This window comes from Pantherophis guttatus, chromosome 6 (genome assembly GCF_059756535.1).
Source record: "Pantherophis guttatus breed Tessera chromosome 6, ASM5975653v1, whole genome shotgun sequence".
NCBI classification, from domain to species: domain Eukaryota; kingdom Metazoa; phylum Chordata; class Lepidosauria; order Squamata; family Colubridae; genus Pantherophis; species Pantherophis guttatus.
This window is the reverse complement of record NC_142068.1, coordinates 7,429,503-7,454,357: the sequence shown is the minus strand read 5'-3', so window position 1 is coordinate 7,454,357 and position 24,855 is coordinate 7,429,503. Positions and strand designations below refer to the sequence as shown.

Here is a 24,855-nt window from a genome sequence, read left to right as displayed (position 1 = left end):
TGTTACTTTTGGGAGTGTGGATCTGTAGCATGTCATTCCAGTCCCCGATGCACCATCAGTCTGGGGCAGGGGTGAAATCCAGCTGGTTCTGACAGGTTCTGGAGAACCGGTAGCGGAAATTTTGAGCAGTTCAGAGAACCAGCAAATACTTCTGGCTGGCCCCAGAGTGGGGTGGGAATGGAGATTTTGCAATATCCTTCCCCCAGGAGAGGGGAAGTAATGGAGATTTTATTCATTCATTCATTCATTCAATGTATATGCCACCCCTCTCCGAAGACCCAGGGCCTGTTTTCAACCTTCCCGGGCTCCGGAGGCTCTCTGGGGGCAGGAAATAGGTCCATTCTACAAGCCTCTGGGGGGCCCCTTTTCCATCTGCCCACCTCCACGCGCCTCCTGCACTTACCTGGGATCCAAAACAGGCATGTGGGGACTCCTGGGAGAGGCAGGGCGGGGCCAGCCAGTCGTTGGAACTACCGGTTCAGTGAACCGGATGTAAAATTAACATCCGATTCACCCGAACCAGTCCGAACCGGCTGAATCTCGCCTCTGACAAGCACTGATGATATAACCTAGTTTGGGTAATGAAGCCTCTGCAAGAAAACCATCAATCTCAGAGAACCTCAAAAACCCCTGAACTCTATCCAGTCCCAGGTTGCTACCTCCTTTAAAATGGATGTGAATATTGCCTTCCAAGGTCTGCACTCACTCTTCATAGACTCGTCAGTGTCCCCAGGTGAAAACTTCATTTCCTGGGAAACGTCCAGAAGGCCCTTGAAACGCTCCAGGTTATCTCCAGCTGAAGGTGGGAGGGATCCATCCTGTCCTTCTACCTCCTCCTGGGATGGAAAGGCCGACCCTGCAGATCCTCTAGAGAAACTTCGACAGATTTGCTCTCGGCCCTAAGGAGTATGGTAACCAAAAGACAATATGGGTAATCCTCAATTTACAGCCATTGATTTAGTGCCTGTTGGAAGTTACAAAGGCACTGAAAAAATTGATTTGTGACCATTCCTCGCATTTATGACCATCACAGCAACCCCATGGTTGTGTGACCAAAATTCAGATGCTTGGCAACCAGCCTGTCAGACTACGTTGCTATCTCAAAATTAAATGAATTTCCAAACTGCCAATCTTTAAGGAAATCTTTCTTTAATTGAGCACAGCCACCGGATCATGACTCCGCGCGGACAAGACTGATCTTTTGCCCCCCAATCCCTCCCTTTCCGATCCCCAAATCTCTGCTTCTCATTGGCTGTCTTCCAAATCATTCTTTAGACTTCATTCCCCAGGAATGTGCCCCCTCCCCTCATTTCCACGACAACCCGGCTTCAAAGGGATTTAGCAGGCAAAAGTTCCAGAGTTTATCTCTCGCTCTCCTCTGCTCTCCATGCCAGCGTTGAAACACTGACACAGCCTGTATTAACGATGGCTGCAGCGTCCCCGGGTCAAGTGATTGCTATTTGCAGCCTTCCCAGCTGGATTCCGATGAGCAAAGTCAATGGGGAGAAGCCGGATTCGCTTAAAGACTGTGTGAGTCATTTAATAACGTCAGTGCTTCGCTTGACAAACACGTGCAGCAACACAGTCATAAACTCACTTAACTACTGGCTTACTCAGCCACAGAAATTCTGCTCCCAATACAATTGTGATTGTAAGTCAAGGACCACTTGGTAGATGCATGAAAGAAATAACGTCTGAGACCAACAGACCAACAATCAAGTGAGCAATACCCTAATCAAGAAACTGCCAAAGAGCCATCAGTAAACGGTCCAACCAAAGACCCCCCAAGACTACCCCACCCACACAGACAGGCAAGTTACCAGAACAGGGGTCAGCACAATAGTGAAATCTAAAATTTGTTACTACCGGTTCTGTGGGCATGGCTTGGTGGTGGTGGGGTAATGTGACTGGGTGGGCGTGGCCAATTTTTTTTTTTAACTTTTAAAATCATTTTTTCTACAACCTCTTCGGCAAAAAAATGCTTTCAAAAGGCTCTGACGATCCCAGCTGATCGACAGAGACTTTTTTTTCTTTTAAATGCCTCTGACGATCAGGCAACTCAGCTGGGATCGTCAGAGGCATTTAAAAGAAAAAAAAAAGCCTCTGCGGATCAGGCAACTCAGCTGGGATCGTCAGAGGCTTTTAAAAGCATTTTTTCTACAACCTCTTGTTGTAGAAAAAATGCTTTTAAAAGCCTTTGACAATCCCAGCTAAGCCGCACGATCAACAGAGGCTTTTTTTTTTTACTTTTAAAAGTATTTTTTCAGCCGAAGAGGTTGTAGAAAAAATGCTTTTAAAAGTAAAAAAAAAAGCCTCTAATGATTGTGCGGCTCAGCTGGGCATGGGGGTGAGGGGCACGGATTTTTGCTACCGGTTCTCCGAACCACCCGCCTCCATTGCTACTGGATCAGGTAATCCGGTCCAAACCAGGAGCATTTCACCCCTGGGTCAGCAACCTTAAACACTCAAAGAGCCACAAAGGTCCTAACAGGAAGCCCTTGTTCAATTCTGGAGCCGACCAGAAGTCCGGTTCCCCCATCATAGAGTCTCCTCCTAGCATGACGTCCTTTTACTTCTGCCGACTGGAAGTCAGTTCCCCCACCATAGAGTCTCCTCCTAGCGCGGCATCGTTTTTCCTCTACCTGTCCTAACTGAAAGCCCTATCAATTGTGGAGCCGACCAGCAACAGGGAGCTGCAGCAGAGGGATGAAAGAGCCACATGTGGCTCCAGAGCCGTGGGTTGCTGACCCCTGCACCAGAACATAAACTGATAGCAAACCCACCCACCCTTATTAGCACTGATGATGTTACCTACTTGGGTAATGAAACGTCTGGAAGCTCAGAGAGCACCAAGGACCACACAACTCACAAGTTGGCAATAGGCCAAGTAAGGCTGTGGGCGTGTTGGATCCAAGGGATGGTCACAAAGTGAAACCAGGGGTGATTTACCACCATCGGGAGAGCTCTACTTTGTAAGGAAAGGATTACTCAACTATTGCTTTCTTGTCCCGGAAGCTGGCAATGTGGTAAAGTGTGCAGTAGCTGATGAGCCGGTCTCCGGGATAAAGGGTCGCAATCTCGTTGGGTGACAGCAGGGCCTCCATGGTGTCAGGCACGTACCAGTCGATGGTGATGTCACTCACAGCTGGTTCGATGGCTTTCTTCAAAGACTTTATCAGCTGGGGGGGGAAGTGGGGGAGAGGGAAGCATATTGCATGTTTGCCTACACAGCAATCCATACTTTGCTTAACAAACCTGGTGGCAAGAGGTTGCAAGCTCTATCTATCGAGTGGAACTCAAAATATCATGGGTGTTAGGATATGGTTTGAGCAAGTTGTCCAGGCAATATATGTGTTCTGTGACTTTAATATGAATATGTATTGTGTGACTTTAAAGTTTTACTGCTGATTCATTGTAATGCTGAGTCATGCTGTAATTACTTGTGAACGTATTTAAGAAAGGTACTGTAACGTATTCAGTTGATGATAAGCTACCATTGTGTGAGGAGTGCTATTCATTGTGCTATCATCGTTGGATGGATCTGCTACCATCGTGGTTTGTAAACCAGAGTGAGTTTGTTATTCTAACCAACTACTGTTTGTGTGGTAAGAAGATTCTTGTATCACTGGACTGATTTAACTGGCAAAGACTTGGATTGTTTCAAAGACTAGGAGAAGTCCACATTTTCCACATTTTCAAACTCCAGAAGGTGACAAATGGAAGGGGAATCACAGTTTTGTTGAACTTCACATGCCTAACCCAAAGGTGCATTTCCAAAAGGCAGCTCTTTGCTTTTGTCCTTGGTAAACATTTGGCTTCTCATCCAAGAATCTTCTTCAGAACTGAAGAAGCTTCTTGGATGAAAAGCAAAAGGTTTTCAAGGAGAAAAAAAAAACCAAAAAAGTCTGGTTGCCTTTTGGAAAAGCACCTTTGGGACAACCATGACTTGGATGATCGAGATTCTCCATAGACATTTAACATGCCTCTCTTCCTCCTATCCCAAACCTACGGTTGTTAGGACCTTATCCTTTGTCCTAAAGTAGCCACTGGAGATAAGCAGTGTTGGAATGGCCAGGATACCTAACTGATTTATTTATTTATTTATCAAATTTCTATATCGCCCTACTCCCGGAGGACTCAGGGCGGTGAACAGCCGAGATAAAATACAGATAATACAAACATTAAAAGTCCCTTAAAATTATTAAATATTTTGGCAGAAACACAGATTAAAACACCCAATTTATAAAACAAATCAAACAATTTAAAAATTTAAAAGGGAGAGTTAGGCCAGATTATTGGGAGGATCCGTTTTTTCAAATATCTCTATAGAAAGTGCATCGAAGGAGTATGTGTCCTATGGTATTATTATTATATAGTTAGTTAGACCAGGGGTCCCCAACCTTTCGGACCTCAGGGACCACTAAATTCATAAATTTAAATCCCGTGGACCACTAATATGATCTGCCTAATAACTGGGTGGGTGGGCGTGGCTAGGAGGTCATGTGACGGGGTGAGCATGACTAACTCGATGTCAGATCGAGGGGCATCTCGCCAGCCTCTACTCACCCCTCCCCTCCCAGCCACTCCTCGCCTCCCCAGCTGGGCTCCTTAGGGCCCCAACAGAAAGCAGTCCGGCTCTTCGCTACCAGCGGCACTTCCCTCCAGCCTTTCCCCAAAGCCCTGCACCAGGAGACCGAAGAAGACCCCAAGTTGGAATTTCTGCCCCCCTCTGTCCCACACAAAAAGACCCTGAAGGGGGAGACTCTCTGCAGCAACAAAAACATTCATTGCACATATCTGTCCCAGGGGCCGTAGTTTGAGGACCCCTGATTTAGTGCAATATAAAAAATGCAAATAATTTTTCTGTGGACCACCAAAATTTTCTCGCGGACCACCAATGGTCCACGGACCACCAGTTGGTGACCATTGAGTTAGACCATGTGTAACTGATAGATTGGATTGCGATTTCAATACAGATTTTATCCGTTATTGATTATTTTATTTTAGAATTTTTAACTGGATATTCCTTGAGTGTTTTTATTTGTTCTGGTCTCTGGTCTTCGACTGTAATAAACTTGATTTGATTTGATTGAGTTGTTGGGACCATTTCTTCTGATATTCTTATCTGTCACAGCCCTTTCTGCCCTCATATGCCAAAAGATGTTTTGGAAAATGATCTCTTGTGCCTCCTAGCAATAAGATGCTGGCAACATACCCGAAGAGAATATTTCTCATAGGGGATGCATAGTTCATCAGCTTTGGTGCTCTACGATGGGCATGGCCTGAGGACTGGGGTTAACTACCTACCACCCAAACCTGGGAACTGGATCAAAACCCATGATCAAATAAGGAGCCTGGATAGCTCAACAGACAGAGCTCTGTAATTTAACACCAGCTGTCTGCAATTAAAGTAAGATCGAATCTCGCCAGGCTCAAGGTTGACTCAGCCTTCCATCCTTTCTAAGGTAGGTAAATTGAGGACCCAGTTTGTGGGGGCAATAAGCTGACTTTGTATAAATATACCAAAGAATGAAGGCTATTGCTTAGCGCATTGTAAGCCGCCCTGAGTCTCCGGAGAAGGGCGGCATATAAATCAAATTAAAAAAATAAAATAAAATAAATATAAAAAAAATAAAAAGCATTACCCAAGGAATAAGAGCCCTTACCTTAGGCTGCAACCTTTCACCTGGGTTGAGGAATTCTGCCTGGCCTCTGCTAACTTTGGCCAATCTCCGGAGGAGCTGATGGCAGGCAGCAGAGCCCAGGCCAAATGTGAAACACCTGTAAGAAGTAAAAGGATGGATTTCAGAGACAAAACTACCACTTTATTTTTTTTTTATTTTTTTTTTGTATTCATCTCATTCTAAATTGTTCTGGCTGTATGCACTGGTCCAGTCACGCCATCTTCCCTTATCACGTATATACCCTGTTTCCCCAAAAATAAGACATCCCCTGATAATAAGCCCAATCGGGCTTTTGAGGGCATGCACTAAAATAAGCCTCCCTCCAAAAATAAGCCCTGCCCGAAAATATTTAAACGCAGAGCTGGAAATCAGGTAATATGGCAAGAGGACCCCCATCTTGTGCCACACACCCCAAAATAATAAGACCTCCCCGTAAATAAGGCCAAGCGCTTATTTTGGGGTTCAAAAAAAATATAAGACAGGGTCTTATTTTCGGGGAAACACGGGAATCAGAGTTGAAGCTGTGACTTAGTTCCAACTGTTTTTCAGGCATGAATTTACTGAATGGGGTTGCAAATGACGTCACGTGCATCACATCATAACAGAATTGGAAGCGACCTTCGAGGTCTTCTAATCCAACCCCCTGTCCAAGAAGCAGACCCTATACCCGTGATGGCGAACCTATGGCACACGTGCCACAGGTGGCACGCGGAGCCATATCGGTGGGCACACGAGCTCAGTTCTGGCATGCATGTGTGCGCCGGCCAGCTGATTTTCGGGCCATTTGGGCCCACCAGAAGTCAGGAAAAAGGCTGTTTCCAGCCTCTGGAAGGCCTCCGGGGGGGGGGTGGGGAAGGCTATTTTCGCCCTCCCCAGGCTCCTAGAAAGGCTCTGGAGCCTGGGGAAAGCGAAAAATGGTCCTACCTTGCCATCACATGCCAAAAGTGGGGAGAGCGCAGGGGTGGGTTGCGTGTGCATGTGCGCAGGGTGGGTCGCATAGAATTGTGGGTGTGGGCACACGCACAAGTGACCCTCCCGCACTCCCTCCCACTTTTGGCACACAATGGCAAAAAGATTTAGCCATCACTGCCCTATACCATTTGAGACAAATGGTTGTCCAATCTCTTCTTAAAAATCTCTAGCGATGGAGCACCCACAACTTCTGAAGTCAAGCGGCTGACTTGTTAGTACGTTGTTCTAACTATCAGGAAATTTCTCCTTGGTTCTAGGTTGCTTCTCTCCTCGATTGGTTTCCATCCATTGTTTCTTGTCCTGCCTTCTGGTGCTTTGGAGAATAGGTTGCCCCCACCTCTTCTTTGTGGCAGCCCCTCAAATACTGGAAGATTGCTATCATGTCACCCCTAATCCTTCTTTTTCTTAAACAAGACATACTCAATTCCTGCAATTTTTTTCATACGTTTTAGTCTCCAGTCTCCTACATGCGTGTCATCACACAAATGGTGCAGATCAGAGGTGGGTTTCAGCAGGTTCTGACCAGTTTGGAGAACTGGTAGTAAAAATTCTGACTTGCCCCACCCCCATCTATTCTCTGCCTCCCAAGTCCCAGCTGATTGGGAGGAAATGGGGATTTTGCAGTATCCTTTCCCTGGAGTGGGGTGAGAATGGAGATTTTACAGTATCCTTCCCCTGCCATGCCCATCAAGCCACGCCCACCAAGCCACGCCCACAGAACCGGTAGTAAAAAAATTTGAAACCCACTACTGGTGCAGATTATATCATTTGGGTCAGATGTGTTATGCAATGGACAACAATGGCAAATTCCACATCATTTGGAAGATGCTCTTGCGATTCCCCCTCCAGGTTTGAAAGTATACCCCGCTGTGCCCATATTTGGGAGGGAGGAAGGTCCTCCCTCAGTTCTCTCCCAAATTGGTTCTACAAGTTTTCAGTGTGGTTTATTTTGAACTCCAGGTTGAGTTGTTTGTGGCGGGTATCTGTTGACTTTTAAAGCTCACAATACGGAAATTTTCTCTTCCTCAAGGTGTTTCTAGGGCCAGGCATCTGGGAAGATAAATTTGTAGCCTGGGAACAGAAAAGCCCAAAGTTTTTGAGGCCAGTTAAAACAACTTCGTACCTGACAGTGCTTGCTTGTCTCCTGACTAGCTCAATAACCTTGCCTGGGTTTTCTACGCTGGAATCCATCAGGATGAAGAGCTGCCGTGGATATCCACGGCGGAGAGGCTGTCCCAAACTCCAATTCAGAGCAGCAAGGAGGCTGGTCCCGCTCACGTCAGCCCGTAGCTTCTGAATGTATTCGCAGGCCAGCCTAAGGATGTCCTGAGGAGAGAATAAGCAGTTTACAGAGACAATCTAAGGAGCTATTCACATTTTTTTTTTTTTTTTTTGCAATAAAGTGGGGCAGGTAATTTTTTTGCAGACAGTGACTCTTCTTCATTGGGACATCCATGGTCTCTGAGGGCATGGCGGTTCAAGATGTATGATAATTGAAGATGACAACACGCAGGATTGTTCAGCGTTATTGACGGCATAACTTAGCAGTTAGTGGTTGGAATTGGGACCTTCAGTTTTGTGGACAATTCTGGAGTTTGCAAGAAAAAAGCTGCAAGTGGCAAGACGTAGACCAGAGGTCAGCAACCTTAAACACTCAAAGAGCCACAAAGGTCCTAACTGGAAGCCCCCATTCAATTCTGGAGCCGACCGGAAGTCTGGTTCCCCCATCATAGTCTCCTCCTAGTGCGGTGTCCTTTTTCCTCTGCCGACTGGAAGTTGGTTCCCCCACCATAGAGTCTCCTCCTAGCACGGCATCCTTTTTCCTCTACCTGTCCTAACCGAAAGCTCTATCAGTTGTGGAGCTGACTAGCAACAGGGAGCCGCAGCAGAGGGATGAAAGAGCCACATGCGGCTCCAGAGCCGCGGGTTGCTGACCCCTGACGTAGACCAAGGCTGTTAGTTCTTGCCATAAAGAAAACATCAAATCAGCCTTGATGACAGACCGACATATATAGAAAACCTCTTTCCACTGCTTAGCTTTTTGAGATCGGTCAGATTATACTAAGCAGAATTGTGTATGTTTTTGCAAGTGTCCAGCATTTCCCTGTTTTAAAACTCAGCCTCTTACACTTCTAAAGGTTAACTTGATAATACCAGGTAGTCCTTGACTTATGACCACAAACGGGGCCAGAATTTCCATTGCTAAGCAATTACTAAACGAGTCACATCTAATGTTAAGATCATTTTTGCCATGATTGTTAAGTGAATGGTGCAGTTGTTAAGTCACTCTGGTTTCCCCCATTGGCCCCGCTTGTTGGAAGCCACAAATGGTGATCACATGACCCCAGAATGCTGCAACCACCTTGTAAATACAGGTCAAGCGCCAAATGTGACTATGATAATAATAATAATTTTATTTCTATACCGCCCTTCTCCCTGCAACAGTGGTAAGAGTGTGGACCAGCCTTATGTCCCTTTTTTTTAGTGCCGTTCTAACTTCACAGGGTCACTAAATGATGGTTGTTAAGTCAAGGTGTACCTGCATACCAGTGGCAGGTTGCTCCCGGTTCAGCCCGGTTCAGACGAGCCGGTAATGGTGATGATGTGACGTCAAACTGGTTCTCTATGACAGTGAGCTGGGCCCTCCTACTTGCCCCCGCGTTATACCTACCTTTATTTGTCGTTTTTTAGCCCAACTGATAGGCGCAGCAGAGTGGATTGCTGTGCCTCAGCTGGGCAGAAATCTAATGTGCTTGTGCGTAGCGCAAGTTTGGGGTGTGTGCGAGTGAAGCGACCATGTGCGCGGCAATCACGCGCAAAGCGGGTGCGTGAAGAGGACCGGTGGTAACACCGATTGGAACCCACCACTGCTGCACACACAACAAACAATGGCTGATACGATCTCAGAAAGGCCAGATGTGAATAAATGAATAGGAATTCACAGGGCTCATTTTTCATGCCGGTTGCTAGACCTGCTCATTCAAAATAAATGAAGCCCAACTAGGCTATTTTTACCCTTTACCCCAGTCACAGAATTCAAAGTTACCCACAAAATCTGATTATCCTAATCAATTTAATTTAATTTAATTTAATTAATCATATTTCTATGCCGCCCAACTCCCAAGGGAGTTTGATCCCAAGGGATCAAAGGGTTGATCGCTAGCTAGATCAGGCCTGCTGAGAGAGAAGGTTTGCAATGGGGCGGGAGGATGTTCTTCCTGTAAAAAACTGTAGCAAGCCAGCAGCAACTGGCTGATTCAGGGTCTCCTAGAAGAGTCCCGGAGTTCTGCCAAGTTGAATGAATTCCCAGCTCAGCCCTGGGGTGGTTCTGCCACCTTGGAGTAGGTCAGAAGTGGGTTTCAGCAGGTTCTGACCAGTTCTGAAGAACTGGTAGGGGAAATTTTGAGTAGTTCGGAGAACCGGTAAATGCCACCTCTGACTGGCCCTGTCCCCATCTATTCTCTGCCTCCTGAGTCCTAGCTGATCGGGAGGAAATGGGGATTTTGCAGTAACCTTCCCCTGGAGCGGGGAGGGAATGGAGATTTTACAGTATCCTTCCCCTGCCACGCCCACCAAGCCATGCCACGCCCACCAAGCCACACCCACAGAACCGGTAGTAAAAAAATCTTGAAACCCACCACTGGAGTAGGTACTCACACTATTACAAGGCTTGCTCGTCTTGAAGGCAGGCCCGATGTTGGAGCCAAAGCCTGCCACGTTCAACAAGCTGCTGGAAGGAAGGCTCTTTATGGCCACTACCAGAGCATCCTGCACAGGAAGAGGGAGAGAAAGTCAAAGTTACCATGCAGATGTATTTCTTCTCCTTCCTTCAGGAGATCAAGGTGGCCTCCGTAGCACTCTTTATCGCCCCCCCCTCCCCCGTGACAAGCATATGAAGGAAGCTGGGCTGAAAGAGAGCGACTAGGCCAAAGCCACTTGTAGAGTTCTAGCTGAAGGGAGACCTACGGTAGATCTTCTTGATACCAATTCACTTTCAAGGAGAGAAACAACCTAGAACTAAGGTGAAATGTTCCTGACCGAACAATTAATCAGTGGAACATGTAGCCTTCAGAAGTTTGCTCCAACACTGGAGGTTTTCAAGAAGAGATTGGACGACTATTCATCTGAAATGGCATAGCGTCTCCTGCTTGAGGAGGAGTCCAAGGGACTCCAAGGTCCCTTCCAACTATGTTATTCTGTTATTCTGAGAACCCACATTTCTCTTCACTACCATCTCCAGAAGTTGTAAATGCTCCAACACTGGAAGTTTTTAAGAAGAGATTGGATAACCATTTGTCTGAAATGGTATAGGGTTTCCTGCCTGAGCAGGGGGTTGGACTAGAAGACCTCCAAGGTCCCAACTCTGTTTTTCTATTCTATTCTATTCTACTATGCAAACCACATTCTGGAGCACTCACTCATCAATTAATTAATTAATTAATTAATTAATTAATTAATTAAATTTCAATCGCTGCCCAACCTAAGCAAGTGCCTCTAGGCCACAAACAATCATATTGCAGGGAGATAAAAACATTGTTCCAGATGCAAATTATTTCTTAATTCCATGTCATATTTTATTTATTTATTTATTTTATTTTATTGAATTTCTATACCGCCCTACTCCCGAAGGACTCAGGGCGGTGCACAGCCATGAAATAAAACACATAAATATACAAAATTTAAGATCAAATAAAAATGAATTAAATAAATTTGGCTGAATTAATACTAATTAAAAACCCATAATTTTAAAATACATTTAAAAATTTAAAATTTACAGTTTAAAGGGAGAAGAATTAGGCGAGGCCGGCTTGATGAAATAAAAGCGTCTTCAACTCGCGGCGGAAGGTGCGCAGATCCGGAATCCTCCGTATCTCTGGGGGGAGCTCATTCCAGATCGTGGATATGGTAGCACCCAGCTGCCTTGTTTGACATCATAAGGCTAAATAAAGCCAAACCTAGCTAGTAACTGAAGGTGAGCTTATCAGAAAAGCCTAGACCAGACCAGGCAGATATTTTTTTTTTAAATTTGATTTATATGCCGCCCTTCTCCGGAGACTCAGGGCGGCTTACAATGTGCTCAGCAATAGCCTTCATACTTTTGTATATTCATACAAAGTCAGCTTATTGCCCCCACAAACTGGGTCCTCAATTTACCTACCTTAGAAAGGATGGAAGGCTGAGTCGACCTTGAGCCTTGGAGAGATTCGAACCTGCAGTAATTGCAGGCAGCTGGTCTTAATAACCAGCTTAATAACAGGGTGCCTTAGACCACTGTACTACTAAGGCTCTTGAAAAAAAACACTGTGGAAGACAACAGTGGCAAAGCACTTCTGTATTTGTTGCTAAGAAAACCTAAAGTGAAAATTGACTCTCAAGGAAAACTGGCCTTACTCTTCACATCAGGGGTGAAATCCATCCAGCAGGTTCTGAACAGGTTCTGAAGAACTGGTAGCGGAAATTTTGAGTAGTTCGGAGAACCGGCAGATACCACCTCTGGCTGGCCCCAGAGTGGGGAGGGAATGGAGATTTTGCAATATCCTTCCCCCAGGAGTGGGGTGGGAATGGGAATTTGCAGTATCCTTCCCTTGCCACACCCACCAAGCCACACCCACCAAACCATGCCACGCCCACCAAGCCATGCCCACAGAACCGGTAGTAAAAAAATTTGGATTTCACCACTGCTTCACATTAACAGTTGGACTCCAACTTTGCAATCCAGACCAAGTCCTCCAGGCTTACTTCTGAGTTATACAAAAGTCCTATCAGTAATTTTTAAAAAAAACATGTCTAAAAGTTGGTCCATCTGGGACATTTATTTTCCTTATTCCACAAGACAACTTCCAAAAGTTGTCATTAGGTGGTAAGTGTAATGTGACAGAAGGGGTAAATTATTAAACAGGCGATTGAGGAATCATCATATTAAAGAATGCCAAGGCCATGAAATTAGATTCATTCATTCCAGAAAGAAGGCAATGGGAAATCACTTCTGCAAAGCTGCTAAGACAGCTGCATGGCTACAATCGTGGAATTATTGGATAAGTATTCTTTATCCAAGGGTCTGACTCTTTCTAAAAGGCAGTTTTCCACGTGTCACTAATGTAAGATTCCATTTACTTTGATCCCATCAATGCTGGAGCCACCTGCGCTTCCCGTCTGGTCAACGAGGAAGATGATGTCCCTGGTCACCGTCTGAATGTCAGGAGAAACGCTGCTTATCTTGGGGCAGAAATTCAGCATCAGGACAGGATTGTAGAAAAGGTCTTTGTGGAATCTCTTCTGGACAAAGGCAACCTAGGAGCAAGAAAAGAAGAAAACCTGTTAAAGGAGATCTTTAAATCTGAGACTTTGTTTTGCTGATATGGACACACTTTAAAGCTCTGGGCAATTCTGAAGGATCCAAACCTCCTGGTTGCATGAGGGAAAGTCCATCTAGCCGAGGAGGTTTCCATTTGCCTCTCGGAGGTTTTAAGTAAACGTCTTTCTTTTTTTATCTCCTACTTTGGGGAGTTGCATTTATTTTAAAATAAATATTTTTAAATATCTTCTCACCGTTCCCACCACCCATCTCCTTCCACTTATGACTGTATGACTGTAATCTTGTTGCTTGTATCCTTATGATTTATATTGATATTGTTTCCTGATTGCTTATTTGTTTCCTATGACTATCATTAAGTGTTGTACCTTATGATTCTTGACGAATGTATCTTTTCTTTTATGTACACTGAGAGCATATGCACCAAAAACAAATTCCTTGTGTGCCCAATCACACTTGGCCAATAAGAATTCTATTCTATTCTATTTCCCGAACGCCATCACTCTGCTAAACAAATAATTCCCTCAACAGCGTCAAACTATTTACTAAGTCTGCACTACTATTAATCTTCTCATCGTTCCTATCACCCATCTCCTCCCACTTATGACTGTATGACTGTAACTTTGTTGCTTGTATCCTTAATATTTATATTGACTGTTTCCCTATGACTATCATTAAGTGTTGTACCTTATGATTCTTGATGAACGTATTTTTTCTTTTATGTACACTGAGAGCGTATGTACCAAAGACAAAGTCCTTGCGTGCCCAATCACACTTGGCCAATAAAGAATTCTATTCTATTCTATTCTATTCTATTCTATTCTATTCTATTCTATTCTATTCTATTCTATTCTATTCTATTCTATTCTATTCTACTCTACTCTACTCTACTCTACTCTACTCTACTCTACTCTATTCTATTCTATTCTATTCTATTCTAGAGGCTCCATCATTTATGTATCATGGGTAATGGGCATTGAAAGATTTATCCCTAAATCAGAGGTGTCAAACTCAAGGTCTGGGGACTGGATCTGGCCTGCAGGGTGCTTAGATCTGGTGGCCCTTACGAGCTCTGTTTTCTCTGGCAGAAGGTCACAGGAGGCCGTTGCAGCCGAAAATGGAGCTCGGCAACCTTTGCAGCATCCCCATGATCATGTGATCAAAAGTCAGATGCTTGGCAACTGGTTCATAGTTATGACAGTTGCTGTATCCCAAGGTCACGTGATCCCCTTTGCGACAAGCAAAGTCAAAATGGGGAAGCCGGATTTGCTTTACAACTATGTGACTAGCTTAACAAGTGCAGTGATTCACTTAACAACTGTGGTGAGCAAGGACGTAAAATGGGCTAAAACTCACTTAACAAATGTCTCGCTTAACAACAGAAATTTCGGTGTTCAGTTGAGGTCATTACTCTTACAACCATTCGTTTTGAGACTTATTCAAAGCTACAGAGCCTTGGTAGTTCAGTGGTCTAAAGCACCCTGTTATTAAGACCAGCTGCCTGCAATTACTGCAGGTTCGAATCTCGCCAGGCTCAAGGTTGACTCAGCCTTCCATCCTTTCTAAGGTAGGTAAATTGAGGACCCAGTTGTGGGGGCAATAAGCTGACTTTGTATAAATATACAAAAGAATGAAGGCTATTGCTTAGCGCATTGTAAGCCGCCCTGAGTCTCCGGAGAAGGACGGCATATAAATCAAATTAAAAAAAAAAAAAAAAAAAAGCAGCACTGAAAAAAGTGACTTATGACCTGTTTTCACACTTACGACCATTGCAGTATCATCAAACTTTGGACACTGGGCAACTGCAGTGGTGGGTTTCAAATTTTTTTACTACCGGTTCTGTGGGTGTGGCTCGGTGGGCGTGGCATGGCTTGGTGGGTGTGGCTTGGTGGGCGTGGCAGGGGAAAGATACTGTAAAATCTCCATTCCCTCCCCAATCCAGGGGAAGGTTACTGCAAAATCCCCATTTCCTCCTGATCAGCTGGGACTCAGGAGGCAGTCCTGAGTGGGGGGCAGGGCCAGCCAGAATTTTTACTACCAGTTCTCCGAACTACTCAAAATTTCCACTACCGGTTCTCCAGAACTGATCAGAACCTGCTGAAACCCACCTCTGGACAACTGGCATGTATTTATGACAGGTGCACTATCCTGGGGTCATGTGATTGCCATGTGTAACCTATCCAGACATCTTCTGACAAACAAACTCAAGGGGGGTGGGGGAGCCGGATTCACTTAACGATTGCATGATTCACTTAACAATGCAGTGATTATGCTTAACAACCGTGACCAAAAAAAGTTTGTAAAATGTTGCTCAGCACCCTTAACAACTGCGTTGCTTAGCAACAGAAACCTGGGACTCAGCCATAAGTCGAGGACTATCTGTAATCATTCTGAAGGGAAAAAAACATTTTCATATAACATGTGAAGAGAAAAAGTTAGATTAGATACAGGGGGAAAGGGTAAGGAGTTTTCCATCGTAAGGAAACATTTGTTATCGGCGGTATTTTTAGATTACGCCAAGAGAGATATTAAAATAGAACTGATATTCAAAATATCCGCAGCCATAGAAACGCAGTCTGAGAATCAGGGGTTAACAAGCAATCCATAATGCTGAAGACCTTCCCTTAAAAAAGACCTTTCTTTTTTTCTTTTTTTCTTTTTTAAATATATACTTTATTGATTTTTTTAAAAAAGGTTTTCTTAAAAAAGAAAATATCAAATCTCAGGTAACATCTGAGGTATCGTGCGATTACATATATACAGTATATACACAACAAGTATCTTCAAATCTATCATTATTAGAAATAGGCATATCCTTATAGTCTTGTTCTATTATTCCACCATTTATACCACCTTTCCCATACTGCCTTAAATTTTGAATTCTCATCATCTTTAAGCATACTGGTTAATTTTGCCATTTCTGCACATTCCAATATTTTATTTATTATTGTCATCTCTGGAGGTATGGAAAAAATGGAAAGAAAAAAGACCTTTCTTACCTGTCTCTCTCCATCACTGTCTTTTTTGGCAATCCGTGCATAATCCCAGCGGTTCCTTATGTGTGCCTCGTATTCACCGTATGTCATGGCCCCATCTTCAATGATTAGGTGGGGATGATGAGGTTCTTCAGGGAAAAAGCAAGGAAGACACACAACAATCAGAATGATTCAGAAGTATCAGAATAAGAGAGTTGGAAGGGACCTTGGAGGTCTTCTAGTCCAACCCCCTGCTCAAGAAAGGGACCCTATACCATTTCAGACAAGTGACTGTCCAGTCTCTTCTTAAAAATCTCCAGTGATGAAGCACACAGCTTCTGAAGGCAAGTCATTCAAACTCAGGGGCAAAATCCAGCAGGTTCTGACAGGTTCTGGAGAACCGGTAGCGGAAATTTTGAGCAGTTTGGAGAACTGGCAAATGCCACCTCTGGTTGGCCCCAGAGTGGGATGGGAATGGAGATTTTGCAAAAGTCTAGGTTGTCTATTGTTCAATTCACCGTCTACTGCTTTGGGCTAAGGCAGGGGTCTCCAACCTTGTACAGAATCCTGTACAGACTCCTAGTACAGGAGTACAGGAGATAGTACAGATGTCAGGTTTCAATGCTATCTCATAATAAATGAATTTCCAAACTGCCGATCTTTAAGGAAATTTTCTCTTTATTCAAGCACAGCAATCTGATCCTGACTCTTTCGCAGTCAGTACTGACCTTTGCCCTCCAATCCCTCCCTTTCCGATCCCCAATTCTCTGCTTCTCATTGGCTATCTTCCACGTCACTTCCCTGATTCCTTCTTCATCAGATCACAGGAATGTCTCCCCCCCTCCCCATCTCTGAGGAGACAGAATCTTCAAAGGGATTTAGCAGGCAAAAGTTCAGGCTTCTCTTCCCTTTATTATATGTCAGTGCTGGGATGCTGACAACAGACTCCTGGGAGTTGAAGGCCACAAGTCTTAAAGTTGTCATGGTTGGAGACCCCTGGGCTAAGGGATGTGGGTTTAAAATTCCTTTCAGGAAGGTTAAGGGTGATAAAGAACATGCATCAGGAATTGCTAAAAGGAGTGATTTAAGAATACCCTCAATCGCAGAAATTTTGGACCAGTCCCTGTTTTTTCTACCCTGTCTATTCCAGAAATTGTTATTGTGGGGAGAAAATAAGGGGAGGAAATGCTGTGTATACCACTCTGAGATCTTGATGGAAAAGTAGGATATTATACATACATCTAATAAATAAAACAGTGATATGTTGAAAAGACATACAGGTAGTCTTTGACTTCAACCATTCAATTAGTGACTGTTCGAAGTTACAATGGCATTGAAAAAGTGACTTATGACCATATGTCTCAAGACCTGGTTATCTACGGGACCGCCTGCTACCACCAATAGCCTCCCACCGGCCAGTACGCTCCCATAGAGAGGGGCTCCTCCGGGTGCCGTCGGCCAGGCAGTGTCAACAGCGGCCCCTAGGGGGAGAGCCTTCTCTGTGGGGGCACCTAAGATCTGGAACGAGCTCCCCCCGGAGATACGGAGGATCCCTGGTCTCCGCACCTTCCGTCGCGCGCTCAAGACTTTCTTATTTCATCAAGCTGGCCTGGCCTAAATCTTCTCCCCTTTTAAATGTACATTTTAATTTGTTTTTAAATTATTGGGTATTTTAAATTTGTCTCAGCCAAACTATTTAATTCATTTTTATTCTATTTTAAAGTTTTGTATTTATGTGTTTTATTGTATGGCTGTTCACCGCCCTGAGTCCTTCGGGAGTAGGGCGGTATAGAAATCGAATAAAATAAAAATAAATTAAATTAAATAAAAATATGTCATATTTATGACCATTGCACATCAAAATTAAGATGCTTACGACTGGTTCATATTTATGTCGACTGCAGTGTCCCAGGGTTATGTGAACCAGATTCACTTTACAACAGTGTTACTAATTTAACACCCACAGTGATTCGCTTAACAACTGTGGGAAGACAGATCGCAGAAAGGGGCAAAACTCATTTAACACTGTCTCGCGTAGCAACAGAAATTTTGGGCTCAATTACGGTCATAAATCAAGGACTACCCATACTGTAAAATTATTTCAGTGATATTGTTTTTATAGTATAGTATTGTTCTCGAGTTACAACCATTTGTTTGGCCGCTGTTCAGAGTTATGATGGTGCTGAAGGACGGGATTTATGACCGGTTCTCAAAATCCAATAAGACTTTCTGATAAGTGATTTTGGTTAGTGATGGAAATAGGTTTGGGAAGCACTGATTTAGTTGCTATACCCTAGAACCTTGCTTAGACTACCCTGGCTTTGAGGGATCTCTTACCAGAAGGATGCAAGATGATTTCCAGGTTCTTGTCATAGCTGTGCTTATCTGCCAAGGTAATGCATATCGTTGATGCTGAACTGGCGTATGGATTGGCATCAGCTCGAAGAACATGAGATGGGCTTTCTAATCCTGCAGGAATGAAGGAAGAGGAGCAGAGGTGGGCTTCACATATTGTTGCAATTGGTTCGCCCAGCCCTGGAAATGTGAGCGCCCACGTGTCGTCTGTGCATGCGTGCGGCGTCACAAAACACAGCAATTCACTTGCGCGTGCCATCCACACATGTGTGTGATGTTAAACAACACGGCAATTCGCTCGCGTGCGCCGTCTGCACATACATGCAGCATCAAAAACACAGCGATATAGGACGAGATTGCGCCTGGGCAGGTGGGAGGGCCCACCCGCAGGTCCAATACTACCGGTTCCTCCGAACCGGTCTGAACCACTGAATATCACCTCTGAAGAGGAGAAAAAGAAAGGGGTTCATATTAACTTGCTGGGAATCATGTATTTGAAAACTAAAAAGGTTAAGGTTTCCCTATCCAGTTGTGTCCGACTCTACGGCAGGGTGTTCATCTCTGTTTCTTGGCCGAGGGAGCCAGCATTGTCCAAAGATGATTTTTGTGGTCATACGGGCAGCATGACTATACGCCAAAGGCCTATGGACTGCTGTTACCTTCCCACCAATGTGGTACCTATTAATTTACTGTACTCACATTTGCATGCTTTCGAACTGCTAGGTGAGCAGGAGCTGGAGCAAGTAACGGGAGCTCAGCCCATGGCGCAGACCTCGGGTCTCAAACCTCAAGCTGTCAGCACTCCAGTTGACAAGCTCAGCATCTTTAACTGCTGATCCATTATGCCCTTTCAACTCTCAGGTGGAAAATAGTCACTCTTTTTTTTACTCCATGAGTAAACACTTGATTCACACAACTTCCCAAGCGTTGATTTGTAAGTATCAAAAATTTTACTACAACACTGGTAATATATAAGCCAGATAATTTACAGTGTTTTCATGGTATGGAATAAATTCTCAAGCCATCACTGCAGGGTTTTTTTACATTTTATGTTCAATCCACAAAGAAGCCGTTCCTTAGTCTAGAAGTACAGTACATTTTGATTAAATTGAAGCACGGTGAGATCACAAAGGCAGCATCATTCAAAAACCTGGGACTCAAGCCAATTCCTAATGGGATTACTTCTTTCTACATCTGAAATATATGTTCCGAACTCCCAGAAGTGGCTTTCACGTCATCTCTTCCCTTGTTTCTTTCTCTCCTGCGTATATCATCCTTTCATGAGATAGTACAGACTCAGCAATGAAGATTTCTTTTTTTAATCCTACTTATGAAAAAGAAATCTCCTCTCTTCTGTCCCATTTTCAGTGAGCTACTCCATGTATCTTCCACAAGGTACAGGTCAGAGATGGGATTCACTTACCTTCCCTACCGGTTTGCAAATGTGAGCACGCGCATTAGTTGCGCATTATGTCTGGGCGGATGGGCGGAGCCTCCCACAGTCGCCACTACCGGTTCGCACGATCTGGAGAGAACCGGCTGAATCCCACCACTGCTACAGGTAGTCCTCGACTTACAACCTTTCATTTAGTGACTTACAACCTTTCATTTAGTGACAATAGCACTGAAAAGAATTATTATAATGGTTTTTTACTCTTATGATCATTGTTGCCTCCCCATGGTCATGTAATCAAAATTTGGACGGTTGGCATGTGACTTGGTACTACAGTGGTTTAAAGCACCCTGTTATTAACACAGCTGCCTGCAATTTACTGCTGGTTCGAATCTCTCCAAGGCTCAAGGTTGACTCAGCCTTCCATCCTTTCTAAGGTAGGTTAAATGAGGACCCAATTTGTGGGGGCAATAAGCTGACTTTGTATAAATATACAAAAGTATGAAGGCTATTGCTTAACGCACTGTAAGCCGCCCTGAGTCTCCGGAGAAGGGCGGCATATAAATCAAATTAAAACAAACAAACAAAAAAAAAAACTTGTATTTATGATGGTTGCAGTGTCCTGGGGTCATGTGACCCCCTTTTGCCAAATTCCCACAGTCTTATACCTACAGATATTTACCCATGTAGTATTGCTATTACCCCGTGTTTCCCCGAAAATAAGACCGGGTCTTATATTAATTTTTGCTCCAAAAGACGCATTAGGGCTTATTTTCCAGTTAGGTCTTATTTTCAGGGAAATACGGTTCTAAATGCATCCGTCTGGCTGATGATCTTAAACTGGGACTTATTTTTGGGGTAGGGTTATATATTACAAGCATCCTGAAAAATCCCGCTAGGGCTTATTTTCCAGTTGGGTCTTATTTTGGGGAAAACACGGTATCCTTCTCATCATCTCATCTTTCTTATCTTTCCTACTACCTTCTCCTATTGGTATCTTATGATTTATCACTTGTTCCTTGTATTTTACAATTTATGATCGTTTCTTATGATTTATGATCTATAATTTACCACTTTGTTCTTTGAATGTACACTGAGAGCTTATGCAATTCCTTGTGTGTCCAATCACACTTTTTTTTTTTATTTGATATGTATACTGCCCTACTCCCAAAGGACTCAGGGCGGTGAACAGCCAACAATAAAATACATACATACAAAATTTAAAAAGCAGAAATAAAATCGAATTAAATAGTTTGGCTCAGACAGATTAAAACCCCAATCAATTTAAAACAAATTTAAACTTTGAGGATTAAAAATATTAAAAATATTAAAATATTAAAATTGTTTAAAAAGAGGGAGAAGGTTAGGCACTTGGCCAATAACGAATATTCCTGACAAGCAAAATCAGGGGGTAATCCAGATTCACTTCACAACTGGGTTACTAATTTAACAAGATGCAGTGTTGTCTCGTCTAATCATTCACTAGGCGATGTTGCTTCCTTCAGTCGCCCACGTTCTTTCCCAGATACCTTTACAGTAAGAGACCTCACACCCGGCACAGATATTGTTGGCGGAAGAATGCCCTTAAGGATAATTCTAACTCAGAGAATACAATTATTTTTATAATCCTTATTTTGCCTAAGCCAAGGCCTGTGAAGCCACCCATTTTTGAAGAACATCTTCTCAATTATCCAAGTGTCAGGTTTCGGTATCGTCTCAAATAAAATAAATTGCATTTCCAAACAGATAGTCTTTGAAGAAATCTTTCATTTTATTAAGCACGACAATCTGCCCGCGATTGTGGCATAGCCAACTCTGACTTCCTGACCCCAAACCCTCCCTTTCCGTTCCCCAAATCTCTGCGTCTCATTGGCCTTCTTCCAAATCACTCTCCCCATATCTACTACTTAAGCTCCCAGGAATGTCACCCCTCCCTCTCATCTCCTAGCGGATATTATCTTCAAGGAAAATAAGTAGGTGAAATGTCAAGCGTCCTCTTGCCAGCTGCCCCCTCTTCTCCTTCTTATGTCAGCACTAGAGTAAATGCAGGTTAAAGTGCTGACACCAAGGGTCAATGTTTCACCCAAAGTCCACCCATGACATAAATGTTGTGACCTTTGTCTACTTTGGCACCCTGCCACAGGCTTTTCTTGGCAAAAGTTCAGACGCAAGAGACGCCGACAATAAACAAATGTAGCAACGTTGCTTTCCTACAAAGATCCCAAGAGCCGTTGCTGTTCTTTTAAGCCTTTTGGGAGGGGCCAATCATCTCCTGGCCTTACTCCCGAGTCGTCCTTTTTGCTTTAGCTGCTCTTGCCTTCTGGCAGCTCTTCACATGCGTGCACTAGGAACAGGCTTCTCCTGTCCCTCTGCCTCACTGCTATCCGCCTCTGGAGGCTCCGGAGTCCGTGCATCACTCCCAGATGGCCGTGGCCCCATCTCTGCCTCCAACGCAGAGCCCTCATCCGGGCCTTCCCCTGACTCCAGGACTGGCCCATTGTCCTCCCCAGCCTCCTCACTGTCCGACTCCGCTGCCAGTTCCGCAGGCTGCTGGCGGACCACAACAATAAACCATGCATTTATTATAGGTAGTACTTGACGTACGACCACAACTGAATCCAATTTTCTGTTGCCAAACGAGACAGTTCTTAATTGAGTTTTGCCCCATTTTGCTACCTTTCTTGCCATGTTTGTTAAGTGAATCGCTGCAGTTGTTAAGTGAGTAACACAATTGTTAAGTGAATCTGGCCTCCCCATTGACTTTGCTTGTCAGAAAGTCTCAAAAAGTGATCACTTGACCCCGGGACACTGCAAGCATCGTAAATATGAGTCAGTTGCCAAGCATCTGAATTTTTCATCATGTGACTGTGCTGAAACGGCCGTGTGAAAAATGGTCAGAAGCCACTTTTCTCAGTGCTGCTGTAACTTTGAACTGTCATTAAATGAAATGTTATAAGTTGAGGACTGACTAAAATTCAGGACTGGACCTGGTTGAAATATGGATGGGAGACCAACAGGAACCAACACTCTTAAGGGTAATTCTAACCACTTTCCCAATCTCTTTGGAGATGTATTCCAAAAACAGACTAGAGAGAACAGAAGCCATATCCTACCTGCCAGCAAACACGGTCCATTAACCAACATCTCGAAGTTGAACTCATAGGGGAAGGGGTTGTAAACGTCACCTCTGAAGATGTCAGGGTCATTGGGAGGCGTATGAAAAGACGGGTCACTCTTCAGACTAGCCGAGCCAAAACAACTCGTGGAGCTGAAGCAGAAGAGAAAGTCACACTGCTGACTACCATATCCCAACCCCATTTCTCCTGGGAAACTGAAAAATGATTGTTAGGAGATAAGACATATTTCAAGGCGTGGGAGAAAGAAAGAAAGAAAGAAAGAAAGAAAGAAAGAAAGAAAGAAAGAAAGAAAGAAAGAAAGAAAGAAAGAAAGAAAGAAGGAAGGAAGGAAGGAAGGAAGGAAGGAAGGAAGGAAGGAAGGAAGGAAGGAAGGAAGGAAGGAAGGAAGGGGGAGGAGACGGGGGAGAGGGAAAGGGGGGCGAGAAGGGAGAGAAGCTTTTTAAATGAATATCACCAGAAGAGTTTTCTTGTTTCAATCACATACTTGCCCATTTACGTTGATTTCAGTATTGTGAAAATTATAGGAAACAAAAACCTGGAGAGGTATTATCTGAAGCAATTCTGGGCCTTGAAACCATGACATATAACATTTGTCTGAGGGGGGTAATTTTACAGGAAGTTTTCTTTACAATGTTTTAGATTTAGGGTTCACATAACCAATATTTAACATGTCAACCAGACCATATGACTAAATCTTAGAGAGATTTGGAGGTAAAATGGGAATCAAACAAGAATATTTGAGAACAAATCTGCAGATTATGAAAATATACCCATTGTAACATAAAGGTCAGATGTCTCATACAAAGCTAGATTTTTTTTTTTACAAACTCCATTAAAAAACACAGGTGAGAGAGCTAAATATTAGTACTCCTCACTTAAACATGCTCATGCTTATATTTTTTGGGTATTGTGCTTATATTTTACTCATTTCCTCTTCACGCTCTTCTTTCTTTGATGTTTTCTTCCTACTTGGTAATCAAAATTTCCTCCTTATTGGATGCATAGAGTCCTCACAGGGGACAGCTCCCCAAAGAGGTCAATATTGACCCCTCCAAGGGTCAATGGGACTATCCACTGTTATTTATAGTACTATTAGTTACAATGGTATGTGTTAAAATTTCATATAATTTGGAATACAACATCCAGTTTTGGTCACCATGATACAAACAAGATGTTGAGACTCTAGATAATTAGGTAACTGGAAGGCTAAATCATATGATGAACGGTTACAGGAATTGGGTAGTTTAATGATGAGAAGGTCTAAGGGTGACATGATAGCAGTCTTCCAATATTTGAGGGGCTGCCACAAAAAGGGAATCAACCTATCCTCCAAGCAGCTGAAGGCAAGAAGCAATGGGTGAAAACTATTTAAGGAGAGAAGCAACCTAGAACTAAAGAGGAATTTCCTAACTGTGAGAACAATTAACTGATGAAACAGCTTGCCTTCAGAAGTTGTGCCACCTCCAACACCGAAAGTTTTTAAGAAGAGATTAGACAACCATTTATCTGACATGGTATGGGGTTTCTAATAGGATAGGATAGGATAGGATAGGATAACAGAGTTGGAAGGGACCTTGGAGGTCTTCTAGTCCAACTCCCTGCCCAGGCAGGATACCCTATACCACTTCAGACAAATGGTTATCCATCCTCTTCTTAAAAATTTCCAGTGTTGGAGCATTCACAACTTCTGCAGGCAAGTTGTTCTACTTATTAATTGTTCTAATTGTCAGGAAATTTCTCCTTAGTTCTAAGTTGCTTCTCTCCTTGATTAGTTTCCACCCATTGCTTCTTGTTCTACCCTCAGGTGCTTTGGAGAATAGTTTGACTCCCTCTTCTTTGTGGCAACCTCTGAGATATTGGAAGACTGCTATCATGTCTCCCCTAGTCCTTCTCTTCATTAAACCAGACGTACCCAGTTCCTGCAACTGTTCTTCATATGTTTTAGCCTCCAGTCCCCTCATCATCTTTGTTGCTCTTCTCTGCACTCTTTCTAGAGTCTCCACATCTTTTTTACATTGTGGCGACC

General features: G+C 43.7%; 1 protein-coding gene across 4 annotated transcripts in view; it reads right to left on the bottom strand.

The window, feature by feature from the left end:
• The window catches only part of VWA5B2 (von Willebrand factor A domain containing 5B2), a 115,581-nt gene that overhangs the window by 21,977 nt on the left and 68,749 nt on the right, over positions 1-24,855 (bottom strand). For all 4 annotated transcript variants that reach the window (XM_087872432.1, XM_060682877.2, XM_034441986.2 and 1 more), the window contains 9 exons: positions 22,806-22,960; positions 18,282-18,413; positions 15,969-16,093; positions 12,771-12,947; positions 10,314-10,424; positions 7,780-7,982; positions 5,667-5,781; positions 2,994-3,179; positions 707-899 (listed from right to left, as the gene is read on the bottom strand). In XM_087872432.1, the coding sequence (XP_087728558.1) occupies positions 707-899; positions 2,994-3,179; positions 5,667-5,781; positions 7,780-7,982; positions 10,314-10,424; positions 12,771-12,947; positions 15,969-16,093; positions 18,282-18,413; positions 22,806-22,960 (1,397 nt within the window). The remainder of the gene's footprint in view (positions 1-706; positions 900-2,993; positions 3,180-5,666; positions 5,782-7,779; positions 7,983-10,313; positions 10,425-12,770; positions 12,948-15,968; positions 16,094-18,281; positions 18,414-22,805; positions 22,961-24,855) is intronic.